This window comes from Manis javanica, chromosome 11, assembly GCF_040802235.1.
Source record: "Manis javanica isolate MJ-LG chromosome 11, MJ_LKY, whole genome shotgun sequence".
Lineage (NCBI taxonomy): Eukaryota > Metazoa > Chordata > Mammalia > Pholidota > Manidae > Manis > Manis javanica.
In genome coordinates, this window is record NC_133166.1 from 116,498,805 (window position 1) to 116,517,151 (window position 18,347).

Sequence of the window (18,347 nt, forward strand, 5' to 3'; positions counted from 1 at the left end):
GCACAGGGAACAGCCTGGGGCTTGCGACTGTCAGCTGAAGTGGTGGGTCGGGGGAGTCCTGTGGGACTGTACCCTTAAAGTGTAGAATCTGGTGCTGTAACTGGGCAGATAATGTGGAAATTTAGTTGAATTCTCATACACCATTGGGGTGTCATTGTTTGGGGTCATGCATAGGGAACCCCCCACCAACACATGGCACACATTGGAATTGGGTCCAGGAATCTTGACACATTAGGCCCCTCATTCTGGCATTTGCAGAGAGAAGAACTGAAGCCACTTAGCAGGGTGTAGTGGCTAGTATGCTGGATCTCCATCCCAGCTCCCCTACCTCCTAGTAGGGCAGCGGGCAAGTTCCATAACTTGAAAGCTCATTTCCTGCATAAAATGGGGATACTGAGTATAACTCCAGGGGGGAAACCCTGGGGCAAAATACCTTTGAAACAGGAGATCAGTCAAAGGGAGAGATCAATTGGGAGAAACCCATTTATTTCTTACAAGCAGACGTCCCACATCTCTCTTGACCCAGTTGCAGAAGAGAGCTCCACCCAGCCTCTGGTCCAGATAAGCCCTCACTCACCCATTGAATTACCTATTCATCTGGAGGTAACTACTCTCCACCCCTTGGAAACACTTACTGATGGGGAGATGCTCTAAAGCCAGGCGACAGATTCTGGAAATACTGCAATTTGGCCCATACCGAGTCAGTATCAATAGTGACACTGCTTAGTGCTCTTCTTGACCGTGATGCCAAGTGGAGCATGCTTCCAACAGAACCCTACAGGGTAGGCAGCCACGGGCAGGGCAGAGCAGGGGCCCTGGGAGGACATCCATCTGCCCTGCCAATCTAGGGCAGCCCAGGTATTCTTACCTAGCAGGGCCTCTGCTTGGTGGAGTGCCAACGGCCTTCGGGGTTCCCCTGCTCTGGGCCGGCTCGCCCTGCCAGATGCTCACATCCACCCCCACGCGCGTCCTCACCTCTCCCCATTTCCCAGGAGCCCCTGCTTACCATTCCTCCATCCTGATTCCCTCTCTGCTGAACCGATGCTGCCTTGTACAGTGGTACAGGTTGTCCACTACATGTGGGCTCTGGCTGCAGTGGGAAATTGGGAGCTGAAATCCAGCTCATGTTCCATTTAACAAGCCATGGACCCTGGTGTGGGGCTGTCTTTTTCTAACTCACACCTCTGAGGGCAGAAGTAACTTTGGTATACTGACTTCGCCCTTGCTCTAAGCAACTACTCACTCTTCACACCCCGCTTTAACGTCACCTCCTCTGGAAAGCCTACCTGGACTCTTCCAAACGGAGTTGGTTGCAGCCCCACCCTGTGCTTCTGTAAGTCTTTGCACATCTCTTTGATGCAGTAGCAGTCAGCCCTTTGGCTGAAACGATCTGTTTCTCTCTGTCCCCTTTGGCCTTTGGGCTCCAGGTGGTCTCTTAAAGCTGTTCAGTCAACAAATGACTCAGGCAGGAATCAGGTAAGGAATGATTTATTCTCACAGCTGAGCAAAGGACAAGGCTCACAGCCTTGGTAGCAGCAGAGGCAGCCCCCTCCTCTTGGTATGGCAGCTGCAGGTGGGCCGGGTCAAGAGCCAGGGCGGCTGCCCTCCCACCACAGGGGCTGGCTGGCCACAGAGCAGCAGTGGGTGACAGCAGTGGCAGGTTACAGACAAGGACGGGGAGTGTTAGTCAGGCTGGCTGACTCCCATCCCCTCCCTGCGTGGTGCTTGGTGAGAGGCTGGGGGCGCCTGGACTGTGAGATGGCAGTCATCCGGAGCAGCTCAGTCCGCCGTGAAGATGCGGCTGGAAATGTCGTCCAGGAGCCAGTCGATGCCAGGCAGCAGGTTCTGCCCGGTGACAGCACTGCAGCCCTGGATGCACCAGTGGTGGCTGTGGATGGAGTCCAGGTCCAGTGCCTGGCGGGGTGGAAGGTGGTGTGGGCCCTCAGGCCCACAGGCCCTGCCCAGCAGATATTGTGCTGTGGGCCCCATAAATGTCCTCTCATCCATTCCTCCCGAGGCCCCATGAGCCAAGGGGGTGTCGGCCATTCTCCCAGGAGCACCTGGCAGAACCACGAGTCTCACCCCACTCTTTCTCATTCTGGTGCTCGAGCTCTAGAATGAGTTAGGATGCAACCTGGGCTCACTCAGGCCTGCATTTAAATCCTGGCTTGTCTTCCTACTGGCTGTATGACCTCTGGCAAGTTACCTCCCCTCTCTAACCCAGCGTCACCATCTGTAGAATGATAGTAATAGGTCTTACCTCACAAGGTGGTGTGAGAACTGAATGAATCCATGCAAGGAGCCTAGCACACATTGTTACCCTGTGGAATGATCTATTTGCGGGTCTGCCTTCCCCCAGGCTGCAGGGCACAGCTGTCTTAGTAATTGCTGAACCTTCAGTGCCCCACATAGGTCTTGCCACACAGCGGGGTGCATAAATACTTTTTAAGTAAATTAACGAAGAAATACGCACCTCTTTGCCTTTATGAGTCTGTTCCAGGGCCTGGACTCACCTCACGGATGGCACTGGAGGACAGTGCTCCAGGCAGGTCCTGCTTATTGGCAAAGATGAGGAGGGTAGCTCCAGCCAGGCGCTGGGGGAAAGAAAGAAAGAAAGGGGCATGGAGTGGGGGCTAGAGGGCAGACTGACCCCTCCTCTAATCATTACAGCATCTGGGGTCAGATCAACCTAGAAGATCAGGGCAAGGCCCCGTGGTGGTAGGAGAAGCCGAACAGGGTAGGCAGTGGGGACATGGCCTGTGAGTCTGGTCATACATGGGGCGGAGGGAAGCCCCGGGCCGGGCAAGGGCCCTGGTTCCAGCCCAGTCACCACCCAGTGGGTACCCCTCTTCTCTGTGCCTCAGTTTCCTCCTCCATAAATGGGGAGCGGATGATGAACAAGATAATCCCAGAGCCCTCTGGTTCCAGACTGTTCCAATCTGATGACCTGACATGCACAAAGAATGCGACTCTTCAGGGGCCATGGGGTCTGCTGGAAGTGACCCTTCCCTCTTCTAAGTTCATGCAGCCCTGTAACTGTCCCACTGCCTTCACAGGCTTCACTACCTCTGATTCCAGTTATCTCCATACACGTATTTGTGACCCAGAGTCCCTCCATGTGGGTGGTGGATCTAGCTCTTCTAATGGGCCTCGAGGTACGAGGCCAGGGCTGAGCATGTGACAGACATGATCTCAGTGCATCTGCTCGACACCCTCAGGAGGCGGTACCCTTACACCAGGGCCCTGTGGTCCAGGACAGTCCTGTTCATGCCTGCTGTCCCTGCTTAATTATTAACAACTCTGTCTTTCACTCTTAAAAAGTATCCTGGTTTTCAACTAAAAGCAGTTTAGTAATCTGGATCAAATCCTGGGACAGAAAAAGGATCTTAGTGGAAGAACTGGTAAAGTCCAAATACAACCTATAATTTAGTTATGAATAACTCACCAATGTTAATTTCTTAGTTTTGACAAATGCATGGTGGCTATGTAAGATGTTAACATTAGGAGATGCAGGGTGAAGAGTAACTTCACTAACTTTCCAACTTTTCTGCAAATCTAAAATAATATTAACAGAGAAGTGTTTTGGCCCAGACCATAAATTATATGATCACCCTAATTATACGCCCACCTTAGGATTGAGGAAGTAGAGATTCAGAGAAGTGAAGTGCCTCGCCTGAGGTCATACAGTGAAAACTTTTGAGTCCTGAGCCAGGCTCCACTGCCTCCCCCAGCTTCACACATGGGCCTGGGTTCATCCTCCCTAAAGTCCCATTCAAGGTGCGGAAACTGAAGCTCAGGGTGGTGGAGCACTGACACTGCAGAGATGTAAACCCAGGTCTCAGCTCAGGGTGTCCTGCCTTCAGCACTGTGGGCTTCCCTGTTCCAGGTGTACAGGTCATCCTGCCTCCCCAAGGGGGCTAGGCATGGGGCAAGGGCTCAGTGAAGGAAGAGACCCCTACCAGGTGTCCCTCTGGGATCACGGATCCCTCAGGGAATCTGCTGAGGACACGTCCATACACCCATACATGTGTGCGAAGTATCGGGACTTGGGTGCTGGTGGAAGCCCAGTGCCCCTGCTCGGCCAGGCACCCTGCCCACCTCCTCCACCAACAGGCTCTGGAGCTCCCGCTGGCAGTCCTGCATGCGCTGGCAGTCGGCGCTGTCCACCACCCAGATGAGGCCATCGGTGCTCTCAAAGTAGTTCCGCCAGTAGGACCGCAGGGACTTCTGGCCGCCCACATCCCAGATGTTCAGCTTGAATCTGGGTGGTGGGGCGGGAGGGGGGTTGGCTGGAGGTCAGCCTGGCCTGACACAGCAGCCTTTCTGGTCACCTGACCTGGGCACCCCTGCCCTCCCTGCCCTGCTGTAGGCCCACCACCCACAGGGAACCCACTCACCCTCGGTGCTCCAGGGTCTTAATGTTGAAACCCAGTGTCGGGGAGATGGTGTCAATGTCTTCCCCATTGAACTTCTTGAGGATGGTTGTTTTCCCAGCATTGTCCAGGCCACTGGGGTGCACCAGGTTAAGGGGAAGTCCCTGTGCTCTGCAGGGTGGTGACATCGTCACAGTGCCCCCCTTAGGGGACAAATCATTTCCCACCACTTACCAAAATTAGCTGAGCACATGCCAGAACCACAATTTGCCCATGATAAACACAGAAGCATCAAGAAATAAATGTTACCAAGAAAGGGGGCATTACGATTAGCATGTATAGTGTTGTTGGGGGGTACGGGGAGGGCTGTACAACACATAGAAGACAGGTGGTGATTATACAGCATCTTGCTACGCTGATGGACAGTGACTGTAGTGGGGTGTGTGGGGGGGACTTGGTGAGGTGGGGAGCCTGGTAAACATAGTGTTCTTCATGTAATTGTAGATTAATGATAGCAAAAAGAAAAAAAAGAAAGAAAGAAATGTTACCATCTTGTCCTGACCAAGGGCTCTTTAATCCATTCCATGGTGCATACCTGCTATATGCCAGGCCCTCTTCTGGTGCTAGGGGCACTCCAAAGTCCCAACCCTCATGCAGCTTACACTTGAGTGTGGAGACGGTCAATAGAATGCAAACAAATGGCAAACAAGGTACTGCCAGGTGCTGGCAGGTGGCAGAAACACCAGAGAGAGGCGGACAGAGATGGCCCTCAGAGGAGCATCCCTTAGCTTGGAGGCCTCGCTGAGCTTTTTGACAGAGTGAGAGAAAAGCATTCTGGGCAGAAGGGACACTAAGACCAAGTATCTAGACGCAGCCACCCTTGCCTTCGTTTCTGGAATATCCCAAACCCTTGCTGCTGAGTGAGTGTGCCAGCTGGGTGAGTTCACCAGCCAGAGACCCGCCCTCCTCTTTCCACCCAGCACTGAAGGCAGCTTGCAGCTGGCAGTGGGACCAGGCCCTGGACCCAGCAGGCTTTTTGCTCACCCGACCTGGGCAAGTCACTCAAAACAGTGTAATGGGGGTGACAAGAGGCCCTCTCCAGAAACCCAGGCTTAGGCCCTGGTAACTGGCTACTGATGAGCTCCATAATCCCTAACTCCAACACCCATGTTTCCTTTGCTGCAGGATCATTACTACCAAGCTGACAAGCTGGTGTCCCACCTTGGAAGCAGCAAATGGCACCCTCTCTTATTCCCTCATATTGCTTTATTTCCTTCCCTTCATAGCAAATCCCAAACCATTATCCATACTTCACCCTCTCCGATTTCTGTCCTCCAGCTCTTTCTTGAACCCATGCGAGGCTCCTGAAACTGCTGTTGTTAAGGTCTATCCCTCAAGCTCCCCATGCTCTCTGACGGCTCAGCAGCCCTCAATTCTCCTCTTCCTGTGTGAGCAGCACCTGACGGTGGCCTGCCTCTTCCTCCGCTCCAGCACGTGCCCTTGCCTGGTTCTCCTCCTGCCTCTCTGGCCGCTCTCAGTGGTTCTCTTCTCTGTCCTGTCCACACACATCCCTTGCGGATCTCATTCAGGATCGCAGCATCAAATACCATCTTTATGCTGATGACTCCCAAATTTTTATGCCCCACCCAACTGCTCCTCTGGACATCAGTCCCTACACCCAGCTGCCTGTCTGACATTTCGAGGATGTCTCAGGCATCCACATGGTCAAAACTGAACTCTCATCTTTCTCAACCTGCGCCCAGCCCCTCTCCATCTCGGCAGGTGGGCCCTCATTCATCCAATTGCTCATAAGCCTAGAAGCCAGGCAAACTTGTCTCCCTCTCACATGTCCAATCCAGCAGCGATTCCTGCTGGCCCTAATGTCCCCCAGTTTCCATCACCTCCCTGCTTTTATCCTTGTCCAAGCCACCATCCAATCCCACCTGCGCTAGAGCAATGGCCTAACTGGTCTCCGACCACACCTCGCCTCCTCACTTCCGGGAAAAGGACCTACATAGGCGGCTCTCTGTCACCCTCTGCCCTGTCTTCCAGTACTCTCCTCTCCGCTCACTCTCTCCAGCCTCACTGCCCTCCTTGACGTTTCTTTCACTTTCCAGCTGAATTCCTCCTTCGAGACCTTTGCTGTTCCCTTTGCTTAAACAAATTTCCTGAGATACTTACACGGTTCATCCCTCACCTCCCTGCCTTTACTCAACTGTCATTTTCTCAACGTGGCCTTCTTTGACCACCTTAAACTGCGTTCTTCTCCAAACATACAATATATATTTTACTTATCTGCTTTGTGAACCTCCCTTCAGCATTACCTAACGTCCGTGAAGGTAGGGTTTTTTTGTTTTGCGCTTTACCCCAGTCCCTAGGACATTACCTAGCACATGGTGGGCGCTCAATAAACATTGACTGGGCAAGTGAATTCTCTGTGCTTTTCTCAGAGCTCTTTAAAAACAGGGCGTAAACGCAACTTTTAAGTCATTTGCGCACACAAATGTCTTCTCTCCCTTGCCAGGGGTGCTCGGGGTAGGCCGGCCCAGCTCTTGGATGGCAGAGTCCCGACGGGGCCTGGCACAGGACAAACGAATGCAGAGCCTACTGACGGGACCCTGAAGGTCGGCCGGGCCCTCGGGCCTACAAGTCATCAGCCACGGGCAAGCAGACTCGCCCTGCCACGGTAAGACAGATCGTCACAACCCAAAGCTGAACCGACCGAGCGGAGGGTGGGGCCCGCACGCCCCTGGGATTCCGACGTTGAGGGCGGGGCCGGGGCCTGGCACCCTCGGACATGGGGGAGAAGGTCAGGGCCGGAGAGGACAGCGGCCCCTCGCTCGGGCCAGAATGACGGGTAGTGGCGTCGGAGTCACCTCTGGGCCCCACCTCCCTTCTACATCGGGACACCTGGGCCGATCTCTGCGCCATTACAACCACACGGCGCGCCTTGGGAACTGAGCTCCACCCGCCCCGGGCCGGTGGTACGGCCTCCTCCCGGCCCCCCGCCAGGAGCGATTGGTAGGACCCACGTGCGTGACGCACAACGGACAGTTGGTACCGGCCGGCCGGCTGCGCATCCCACGCCCGGTAGGGGGCGCCTGGCACCGCTCTCCCGTCGGGTACCCCTGCTACCCTCGCGGCTCCGGCGCGCTGGAGGATACAGCATGAGCAGTCGCAGCTCCCGCTCTTTCTGTTTCATCTTCTTCAGAATGGTCAGAAGCCCCATGGTCCCAGTGGCCCCCTCCCAGACGCCGTTTCTTCCTAGTCCCGGGACCCCTCTCCCTGCTGCTATTGGCTATCACGCCACCGACAGCACAGCCTATTGGCCGACTGCTCGTTTGGTCCCACCCCCAATTCACGTGACCAGGCAGTGCGTGGGAGGGTCCCTTTAGCGGAGCTGGGGACTTCTGCGCAGCCACCTTTAACCCTTCGATCCCGAGGACTTGGGGGAAGAGGGCATCGCCCTGCGGTCCCAGGACCCCGGGAACGGAAGCCTGGAGTTCCTGGGCAATATCTTGGCTGCACAGGGAGTAGAAGTTATGATTCAGGAATGACAACCGATAACTGAGAAGGATGTTGACGAGCTTTCCCCGGGAACACGGCCCTCATCTGCGTATCTTGGGCCTCAGCATCCTAAACCTGCCAGTTAGAGGGCCGCCTGCCAGTTCCTAAACCTGCCAGTCCCGGGCTCCTGGAATCTAGAGGGTGGGCCTGGGATTCTCCCTAGGGGCCAGTTTGAAATGTACAGGGGAGTCATTGGGTTGTCCCAAATTACAAGGTAGTGTCCCTGTTATTTAGAGGGCGGGGAACATACCCTCAAGAATTGTCCTGCCCAAGATGCCCATCATTCTCTATTGAGAAGAAAAATTTTTCATTTTGCCAGTAAGTAAATTGAGGCTCACATGGTGTGGCATATTGCCCAATACATACTTGTTGAATGAATGAGTTTTTTCAGGAGTTTGGCTCTTTACCTGAGCATTCAAGTCCAGAAGAAGTGAGGAAGCTAAGGCCAGGGACTAGGCAGATTGTAAACTCATTATCTTATTTTGAGCCCTTTTCCCAGCCCACGGGAAGGGGCACCAGTTGAAGATAACAGCTTGCTAACTTTTGTGCAATTGTTTGCACTGTTTTTCTGGGTTCTCTACTGCATCTGTAGGGAGCGAGAGGTCTTGGGCTTCCGAGCCTGCATGAGAAGGTTGTGGACAGGTGAGGGCTGGAAAGAACGAGTGTCTGGCTGGGCCCCTGGGTGAACACCATTTATTCTCCATCAAGCACACACATAAGGGAAGAAAGTAAACATAATTTCTATTCAAAGGCTTTGAAACACAACCAAGATCACAATGTGCCTGTATTCTTGACTCCATGAGTCTACGTGACAAATTCTAGAACCAGCTCATGAACATTTATGACAGGGAAGGTCACTGTAGCATGGTTTGGAACAGCAAGAAGCTGGCAAAAATTTTAGTGCCTTAAGTGGGGATCCATTACCCAAGCTGGGGTAGCATGTGGAGTGGATTCCATGGCTCCTTTGAGAAGAGTGAGGTGGAGGTATGCATGCCTGCATGGGAAGATGTCCAACCATATTAAATGAAAATGAATTCCAGCCCCATTTTAAAAATAAAAATAGCCTACTAAAAGATGTTTTTCAAACTAAGGGATGCAGACCATTAAGTAGATTATGAAATTATCTTTGTGTAATGAATGAACCATATGAAGTCCCATACTTGACCGTTTTGTCCTCAAAGATACCAGTTTCAGATGGTTCAACTTAGTAGCATTAGCAAAAATTAAATAGAATGAACATTGCAGAAGAGAAAACGTGGCTGCCTTGCCCATGAAGTAAAAATAGTGTTTGTTGAACCGTTTGTTTCAGATATTTATTTATATCTGATTCTGAGAGTCACAGTCACAAAAGTTTGAAAATCTTTGCAGTTCATCTGTTAACTCTGGAGTAAGTTTGAGGGAAACAAAACAATCACTTTAAGCACTTGTGGATTGTGTGACCGCTACTACCACTGGCATTGAAACCCTTGTTTGTAAGTCAGGCTTAAAGCTCTTCCCTAGCTTCCCAGGTGCCACACAGTAAGGATCACATGACTATCAAAAAAATGTCCTCAAAGTTCTGTGAAACAGGAGGCCAGAAAGTAATTGTCTTTAACTTTCAAATAATAATTGCCTGCAGCTAGAAATTGGGGATAGGGGAGGGGGGAGGAGAGTTAAAGACAAGCGTAAAGGGTCTAGTGAGGGACGGTATTTTCATTTGCTTCATGGAAAGGAGAGGGTGCTCTTAAGTAAATAAAATCCTTGGTGAATACCTTTGGAAGAAATCTGGGAGAGAAGATCTGTGGAGTTGTAGTTATGTGTGACTGTGAATCCTGACATCTGTGAAACATGCTTTTGAAGGGAGACATTCTTGGGGCCCAGTAAGTGGATTGAACTTGAGGATAGGTTCTAGATGTCTTTTAAAAAACGTGTTTACCCAATGTCTGGCGAGGAAAATTTGGATTATAGTTTTAAGAGGTTTAGCCTGTTTGATCCAGCCACACACTTCTTGTATCACTTTTATAGTCATACAAGAATATCAAAACTCTTTCTTTCCTAGAACAACCACCACAACAAAACAGGCCTGGGGAAAAGACCCTGCTTGAATTGGAATTGCTAATAATTAAGCATTATTAGCAGGAAGCACACCTAAGTATGTTACATATTTGTGTATGTATACTACAAATATAATTTTAAGCTTGCTCTAGGTGAATTTTGTATTTGATTCTTTTAAACTGTAGTGTTCATAAAAGTTTGTTTAGAGTTACAGTTTTGATAAGAGAAATCCTGTTTTTCTTTCTGGTGACATACATCTATAATGCAAGTTTTCTTTCTCTGACCACACGCCCTTGATGGAAGCATCAGCCAGCACTTGGTGGCAGCATACCCTAGTGTACATTTTGTCCTACTAGTAAAGAACTGAAAGGTTGAATGTGCAACCTAATCACTGAAATGGCACCTGCCTATAGGCCTTAAGTCTCCAAGGGTGGCCCTGTCCCCAGTGGGTGTATACAATGTGCAGGCCACAATCCAGTGCCTTAAATGGCACGCTAGAGTGTTCAAGTATCTTCATTGCAGGTGTCAGCCCAGCTGCCTCATGTGGGATGCAGAGAAGTTATCCTCTCCAACTTCAAGATGACAAAGAGCTGTTAACTCACACCCCTGCCATCCACCCAAGGGCACATGACATCCTCAGACCTTCCAGAACCTCAGGAATGGGGAAGGACCTGAAAACCTGAGCTCTTGCAATAAATGCCTCTGTGTCCACCTCACCTGTGCCAGGGGCATCCACAAGAGCAGGACCTGGCCAGGTGGGTGAGGGGGTGTAGTTGCTGTGCCTTCACCCAGCATCCTGAGACGCAGGTACTACTCTTATGTCCCTTTGACAGATGAGCTGGGGGCTCCTCTCACCCAGATCACTGCAGAAACCTCTGACTGGTTTTCCTGCTCTGTGTCCCCAAGCAGAAGACCTTTCTAACCTGTGCCCAGATCTTGTCCCTCCTGTGGTCAATGCCCTCCACTGTCTGCTGGGTGCTCCTCGTATCCTTCAAAGTTAGTGCCTGAGGTGTACAGTGGCCTACACAGGCCCTGCAGGAACGGCTCCCAACCACCTTCTCCTCCTCACTTCTCCAATCCTCCAGCTCACCAGTGCATTCTCAGTGCCCCAACCCATTCCTCCCTGTCACCTCATCCTCTTCAGTTCTTTGCTCAAATGTCCAGTGTCTCAGAAAAAACTTTTTTTAACAGCAAATGTTTATTATTTCACAGTTTTTGTGGGGCAGGAATCTGGGCATGACTTCCTCCAGGTCAGGGTCTCTCACAGGCTGCAAACTAAGAGTCAGCTGGGGCTGTGGTCTCATCAGCAGGCTTGACTGGGAAAGGATCTGTCTCTAAGCTCACTCAGTAGATGTTGGCAATACTCAGTTCCCTGCCATGCAGGCCCCTCCAGCATGGCAACTCATGACATGGCAACTTGTTTCATCAGTGCCAGCAAAGGAGAATGAGCGGTGGGTCCCACACTTGTGTGTGAACTAGGATCACTTGGAGGAGCTATTGAAACACAGCGTGCCAGGCTTCACACTCAAAGGTCTGATTTTCAGTAGTCTTGGTGGGGCGCAAGAACACACATTTCTAACAGGTTCCCAGCCGAGACGAGGACTGCACTTGAAGCGCTGCTGAATTACAGGGACCGCCTCCCTGGGTTTCTGTTTCTTCATTGTATTTTATCTGTTGATGGGACACTCTTTAGAATTCCCAGGTGAGACCACTGATTTCAACCCTGGCCACACATAGAAATTATTTGGAGTACTTTAAAAAATAATATGCTTTGAGGCCCCATTCAGAATCTATTGAAAATGGGGTGGGGATTTCTGGAAGTGTGCTTTTATTTTTTTGTTACTATTTTGTATATTGAAGTGCATACAATAAAATGCACAAATCTTAGCTTGATGAATTTTGACAACATATATACACTCATGTACCCATCACCCAGCTCGAGATACCAAACATTCTAATTTGCAAAAATATTTTTGTTCCGATGTCTCAGTGAGGCCCAGCCTGACCACCCGATTTAAATCTGAAACCACTTACTCTCCAGCCACACTCCCCAAACTCTTTACTTTGCTCTATATCCCGCCGTGACGCTGGAGGCCTTCTACCAGCCTATATACTTCCCTTAATTTATTGCATTTATTCCCCTTCACTCCCCCATCCTGGCTAGAATCAAAGCTCCAGGAGGGCAGGGATTTGGATTTCTTTTCTAGTTTATTGAGAAATAATCGGCATACACATCACTGTAAAAATTTAAGGCCTACAGCAGGTGGCTTGATTTATATATGTTGAAATGATTACATCAGTAGGTTCAGCTAACATCCAGCCTCTTGTGCAGATAAAATAGAAAAAGAAGAAAAAAATTCCCTCCTATGATGAGAAGAACTCTTAGGGTGCACTCTCCTGACACCTTTCCTGCGTATCTTACAGAAGTGGAGCAGAGGTGGTCTTGTTGGACGTCATGCCCCTGGTACATACTCGTAACAGGAAGTTTGTGTCTTTTTATCACCTCCCTCTGTTTCCCCTCACTATGCACTGTGTCTGGTATTGGGTTGTTGTGTTTTTCAAACAGACGTCCCCCAGCACCTGGAAAGGGCCTGCCACACGCGGGTGCTCAGTCAGTATCTGATGAGTAAAAGGGTCAGAGGCAGAGGTCTGCTGCCTTCTAGCTTCTCAGTCAGCCACAAAGCAGCAGAGCCTCCTTAGCTGTGTTCTTAATGGCCAGGCTCCTCCACCCTAGCCCAAGGCGGAGCCGACCCCACCCTCTCCTTGGAGATCCCACGGATGCCAGCTTCCAGGCCCAGACGGAGAGGGCATCTCGCAGGCACTGCTCCCCACAGATGTCTTGAGGGAGAGCTGAGGCCCAAGTGGAAGACACTAAGTGGCATGCCAGGGGAGGAGCCCAGGTCTTCTGTACCCACATACCCACCTTCCTCAGGATTCAGCCCCTTGTTCAGTAAAAAGCCCCCTCTGTTCTCTGCAATGGCACAGACCCCTCAAGCTCGGAGCTGTCCATCTCCTGAGAGGCCTCAGGCCAGCCCCAGCAGGAGGGGCCTGGACAATTCAGCTGTCACATTCCTTCATTTTACATGGTGAGGAAATTGAGCCCCAGTGCCTGGCAGTGCATGAGCTGCTGGTGAATCCTTCTGGGACCCCCTTGTAGCCTTTCTTCTGGGTGGGAGCCCCCATCCCACTCTAGGAACCACGGCCCCAGAGCTGTGGGAGGCCCCACCCCGGCGGTGCCTCGGCGTGGGTCTGCAGCCCTTCCTGCTGGCCCACGGCCAGGTCCGCCACAGGTACAGATGCTCCCTGCCCTCTGACAGTGTCCCGTGTCCCCATTACTTCCACTCCAGGGCTGTGGGACGTTGGCCAGGTTAGCAAGGAGTCAGATGGGAAGAGCATGCCAGTCTGCCTGGCTCTGCCCCTTTCTTGTTCAGTAAAAAGCCCCTTCTGTTCTCTGCAATGGCACAGACCCCTCAAGACCCTTGAAGGCCAGGGTGACAGTCTTTTCTCTCCAGTGTCTAGGACCTCGGCAACGGGGCCAGCCTGGGCTTCTCTGCCACTGCTGTGGACAGTGGGAATGTGACATCACAGGGAGGCCCAGCCAGGGACACTGTGATGAGGGAGCTTGCTGGTGACGACTTCCCATCTGTGGTTTCAGTCATCATGACAGCCCTAGCAAGGCAAAGGTATTATTAATTCCCATTTTACAGACAAGGAAACTGAGGTCCAGGGAAACCAAGGGCCTTGTCCGAGGTCACACAGAAGTGGGAGAGCGGAGTGTTGAGCCCAAGCTTGTCTGGGACTTGAAGCACCTGGGAAAATCCAGGAGCTGTGGCCAGCACTGCCATCTCCCACAAAGCCCTGGGACACCTGCTGACACTGCAGCACTTGGGTGTTTGTTATTAATGCCCCTTATCCACTTCCAACGGTTTGAGTTAGCTTCCTGGAAAGGTGTATGTTAAGGAATAGCGTAGAATCAGAAGCACACAGCTTTGGAGGCAGCAGAAGGCCCGGCAGGACTGGTGGCAGGAACATGTGCTGGCTCCTGCTGACAACCAGGCAGCGATGGTGTCCTAGAGCCCAGTTCCTGGGAGGCCCGACTACTTGCAGATTTTGGCCTGGTCAGTGCCCATAAGGTGCTGTGCTGACATGAAAGGCGGTCCCTTCCTCCGTGCCCTGGGGAGTTGTCATGCTGTCACTCCCCTCTGCCCGGCATTCAGTACATCTGGAGTCGCCCCCTCAGCAAGCCTATGCCGTCTGCACCTGGGTCCCCGTGAAACAATAGAAAGAGAGTGCTGGGCTATGTGTGAGAGGCACGTGGGGCACCGAGTCCATCCCACCGGGGCTGTGACAGCGCGAGGATGTACTGCTGAGCGGCAGGCGGCCTCCCCATATCAGAATCTGAGCCAAGGCTCTGGCAGCATCCCAGCACCTGTTCCCCCTTCTCCCACCAACAGCGCCCTGATGCCGCTGGGAGCTGTCCCCCTCCTCGCCCCTAGTCTCTCTGGGTAGGACAGGGCTGACCCAGCCCCGAACTCCAGGCTGGACCTGGGCCCCAGGCTTTGCCTCTCTCTCCTTATCTCCTGGCCACAGAGACCGACATCAGGAGGAGTCCCTTGACTCAAGCCAGACCAAGGAGAGCCTGGCCTGGGATCTTTGTTGGCACTACTGGGGAGGTTGCAGCAGGTGGAGAGATAGGCCCCCCTCCTGGTGCAGCTAAGCTGGTATTTCTGGTGGCCATCTTACTGCCATGAGCTGGGTCCCTCCAAGAAAGTAGCCAGGTCCAAGGAGAGCAGGCAGGGCGGGACGCTGACTCTCGGTGACTTGTGGTATCATGAGCCAGCTGGACCTGAAGCCGGCACATTGTAGACTTGTCTGTAACTGAAGCTTGATTTAGATCATTTATTAAACCAACAATCCAGAGAACCCTAATTTCCCATCTCTCAACTGAGACTCCTTTGTAAGCAAAAGAAATTTTGAGCAGTTCGCATCAAATATTAAGTGCTGCTTCTTACACATGGAGACAGTTGTTAATTTTTTTCATTAAAAAGGTATTTCATTAGGAAAAAAACTCATCACTGTTCTTGAACTCCACCATTTTTTCCCTTAAAATAAATAATACTAATGAAATAAAATACAACCCTATTGATATGTGAACAAAAATTCATCAGACCTTTGTGAGTGCCTTTGTTAAAAGTTAAACAGATGTTTATGTGACCTCGTGTGTGCCAGCACTGTTCTAAACCCTTTACATATATTCCTTCATCAAATTCTAACTTATTATCCCCATTGGACAGATGAGGCATAAAGAGATAAGTGACTTGCCCAAGATCAAGTGTCAGGTCCCAGAGTCAAGACTGCCCATCCTTCAGTGCGCTTCCCAGAGGGCTCCTCTCTGGAAAGACTCCTCTGGTCTCCCAACAGGAAGCACACCGTGCCCTCTGCAGACCCTCCTGTCCTGCCCGCGGGAGTGCAGGGTGAGTGTCCTATACCCTGCTGGGTGGTAAACTTGTCCCTGCTGAAGCTTAGCTCCCGTGCAGGCCCATCTGCAGCTGTGGGTGGGAACCTGGCAACCAGCCTCAGCCCCACCAGCAGTCGTGGAGACTTTTCCTCTGCTACCCATCATTTCAAGCTCCCTTTGGGTGCCCTGAGATCAGGCCTCAAATGAAGGGTGCACATGGTGGGAGAACCTAGAAAGAGGGTCCTCATCCCTGGGCAGCTGGAGACCCTGGCACCTCTCCAAGCCTAATAAGGAATTAGGACAGGGCATCAGTGCATCCTGGCTTCCCCCAAACTGGCCATGTGACTGTCCCCTCCCTGTGAGCGAACTCTGTGGTTCTGGTTTTGCGAGGCCTCCGAGCCTTCACCCACCAGGCTGCAGGCTTTGAACTGATGGATCAGGCCCTCTGGGGCTCGCTCCTTGCTCCTCGGTGGAGGACAGGGCTTGCAGGAAAGAGGTGTGCCTTCCCTCTCGCTTTGTCCCCTCCTGCTGGGTCACTTGGCCCCTCTGGGCATTACTTTCCTCTTTCAAAGTGAAAGTTTGGACTGTGGCCTGAAGCCTGTGCCCTTCCAGCCGGGGAAGGTGCCCACCTCTTCCAGGAAGCCTTGCATAGCCATTCACGGTTAAATATTACCCACTTCGTGTCCCTCCCTTCCTGCCACTCCCTAGGGAGATGAAGACCTAAAAGCTGTCTCCTTGGGTCTCCCTCCAGGGCTATGGACTCCTGAGAGGCGCCGCAGGCACAATTGCTGCCTCTCTCCCTTCCTCCTGAACCTGGCGTCTGGAGAAGGGAAGACCAGGGAGTCCAGGGCTGGGGCTAGACACTAGAGTGGAGACACTCAAGCCCTAGCTGCCCTCCCACCCAAGATGTTTTTTCTTGGTTACATCATATGTGTAGCTCCCCTGGATCCTTCCCTGTGGAGCTCACGGACTGACTTAATGAGCCCCTTAGGTGCCCGCTTCAGGCAAGATGCTCCAGCCCTGTTGGTTTCTCAGAGACAAAAATAATTCAGAGAAATCCAGGCAGCCTCACCGCTTGGGGTGCCTCACTTCAGCCTCTGCTCCCAGGTCCCTCACAAGCAAGCAGGGCCACGCCTGGCTGTCATCCCACCTAACTCCACCCGCATTAATCCTGCATTTCCAAAAATCTCAGGAAAAGGAATGGATTCCAGCTAAATAGCACTTCACAATATGCAAAGAGCTTTTTTCTCATCTTGCTCTGTTTCATCTTCAAAACAACTTTGTGAAATAGTGTGATTTCTTTGTCATCCACAGCATGCGTAAGAGAACAGAGGGTCCAGGAGATAGACTCGGTGAGTCGAATGCCGGGTTGTCAGCGTGTCTAAAGCCCAGACTAGTTTCATGCCCAATTCTAGGTAGAGCAGAGGACTGTATTATTGCTTTGCTCATGACAGACATCACTAATAAATTGAGGCATGGCAGACATTGCTAGTCAGTCACAATGCTCTTTTCTAATAAGCTTGGAGTAAGCTGTGAACTCAACACAATACTGTGGGACGCCATTACCTATTAGAAGATCAAATCCATAGTATTTGGCAATCCTGGGATCCCACATCCAGCCTTGAGCCCCCGGGACTCAGGCATAACCCCCAGATGGTCTAGTCACCAGACCATGCGACCTAGTCACACAGCACATGGGTTTCCACACTGTCCTTGGATCAGTGTAGGGTTCCTGGCTCCTGTGTCCCCCAGACAGATGTCCCTTCAAAGCATATGGTCTCTCTCAGAGATACAACCACTCTGCAGGCGCTTCAGGGCTCACTAGGTCTTTCATAGAAATTTTCATTGTGAAGCATTTCAGGTGTCCCCTAAAGAGCAGCAGTAATATTTTCAGAGAACTGTGGTCCAACAGTTGAAGCAACAAAACACCACAGATTCAACCGAAGTCCCTGTGGGTCCCCCTCAGCCCACCCCCTCCAGATCCCCACTCTCTGAATTGTGTTTCTCATTTCCATGCATATTTTATATTTTTGTTACATGTTTATGTATCTGTATTATTAAACCTTACAGGGATTACGTGGCTCAGAGCTTGTTGCAGCTTGTTATTTTCGTACAGTTAGATGTTTTGGGCTTTTAAGCGTGAGGGGAAGGACAACTTTGAGTCTTCCACTATGTAATAACCGCCAGTGTAATTGAGCCCTTACTCTGCCCTAGGCAAGGTTTCAGGTGCCTTACCCGCCTTAACTCATTCAGCATTCACAACAGAATTATTTCTATTCCCATTTTTCAGATTTGGAAATAAAGGCACAGAAAAATGAAATTACATACCCAGATTACATAGCTTGGAGGCTGCTCTCCCAACTGCTAGATGTCACTCTCTATTGCTGCATGGGCTGCTGAATGAAAACACAGCAGTTTATCTATTCTCCTATTTAAGGGCCATGGCTTATTTGTGCAGCCATGCCTCCCCGGTGGCTCTGGGTCTGGGAGTGCTTATATTCTTTCATGGTTCCTACATCAAGCTTGTGGGTGGATATTTGTATCATTCCCCCACACCCTTTACAGATGAAGAGACTGACCACTCAGAGAGGGTGAACCACCTTCTTAAAGCTGCATAGCTCCAATGTGCCAGAGGTTGGCTGTGAACCTGGGCATCTCCGTTTCCAGAGTGCAGAGGCTTCTCCTATATCCCTCATGAGCCCTTGGTTCTCCCACAGGCTTCTCTTCCCAAGGCTCTGTCCTGGCAGCCTCCCCTCCTTCTCCCGGAACCCCCTCCCCACACCCAGCCTTCAGTCTCTGCTCCTGCATCCTCCACCATCCGCCTTCCACAGAAGGGGCCTGCCCGGAAGGCCAGTTCATGTTAGGAAATTCCAGCCACGTGAGCCAACCCGAGCCAGGGATTCTGAGCAGCCGGT

The 18,347-nt window shown here is 51.6% G+C and overlaps 1 protein-coding gene and 1 long non-coding RNA gene across 4 annotated transcripts; one reads left to right on the forward strand and one right to left on the reverse strand.

The window, feature by feature from the left end:
* Positions 1 to 1,472: 1,472 nt before the first annotated feature.
* ARL2 (ARF like GTPase 2) lies at positions 1,473 to 7,670 on the reverse strand. 3 transcript variants are annotated; one of them, XM_017659210.3, is made up of 5 exons: positions 7,538 to 7,670; positions 4,398 to 4,508; positions 4,099 to 4,261; positions 2,514 to 2,594; positions 1,473 to 1,914 (listed from the first exon to the last, which is right to left on the reverse strand). In XM_017659210.3, exons 1-5 carry the CDS (start codon positions 7,600 to 7,602, stop codon positions 1,780 to 1,782), a joined length of 555 nt encoding a protein of 184 aa, XP_017514699.1. In that variant the 5' UTR covers positions 7,603 to 7,670; the 3' UTR covers positions 1,473 to 1,779. The 3 variants fall into 3 exon arrangements, with proteins under 3 accessions (XP_017514699.1, XP_017514698.1, XP_017514700.1); XM_017659209.3 differs by having other exon boundaries at positions 4,398 to 4,544; positions 7,419 to 7,543; XM_017659211.3 differs by lacking the exon at positions 7,538 to 7,670 and adding an exon at positions 6,760 to 6,902 and having other exon boundaries at positions 4,398 to 4,544.
* Positions 5,684 to 14,887, forward strand: LOC108396382 (uncharacterized). Its single transcript, XR_001852926.3, has 4 exons — positions 5,684 to 6,712; positions 6,898 to 7,059; positions 10,497 to 12,438; positions 13,487 to 14,887. It is a non-coding gene; the product is annotated as an uncharacterized lncRNA (long non-coding RNA).
* The last annotated feature ends 3,460 nt before the right edge of the window (positions 14,888 to 18,347 follow it).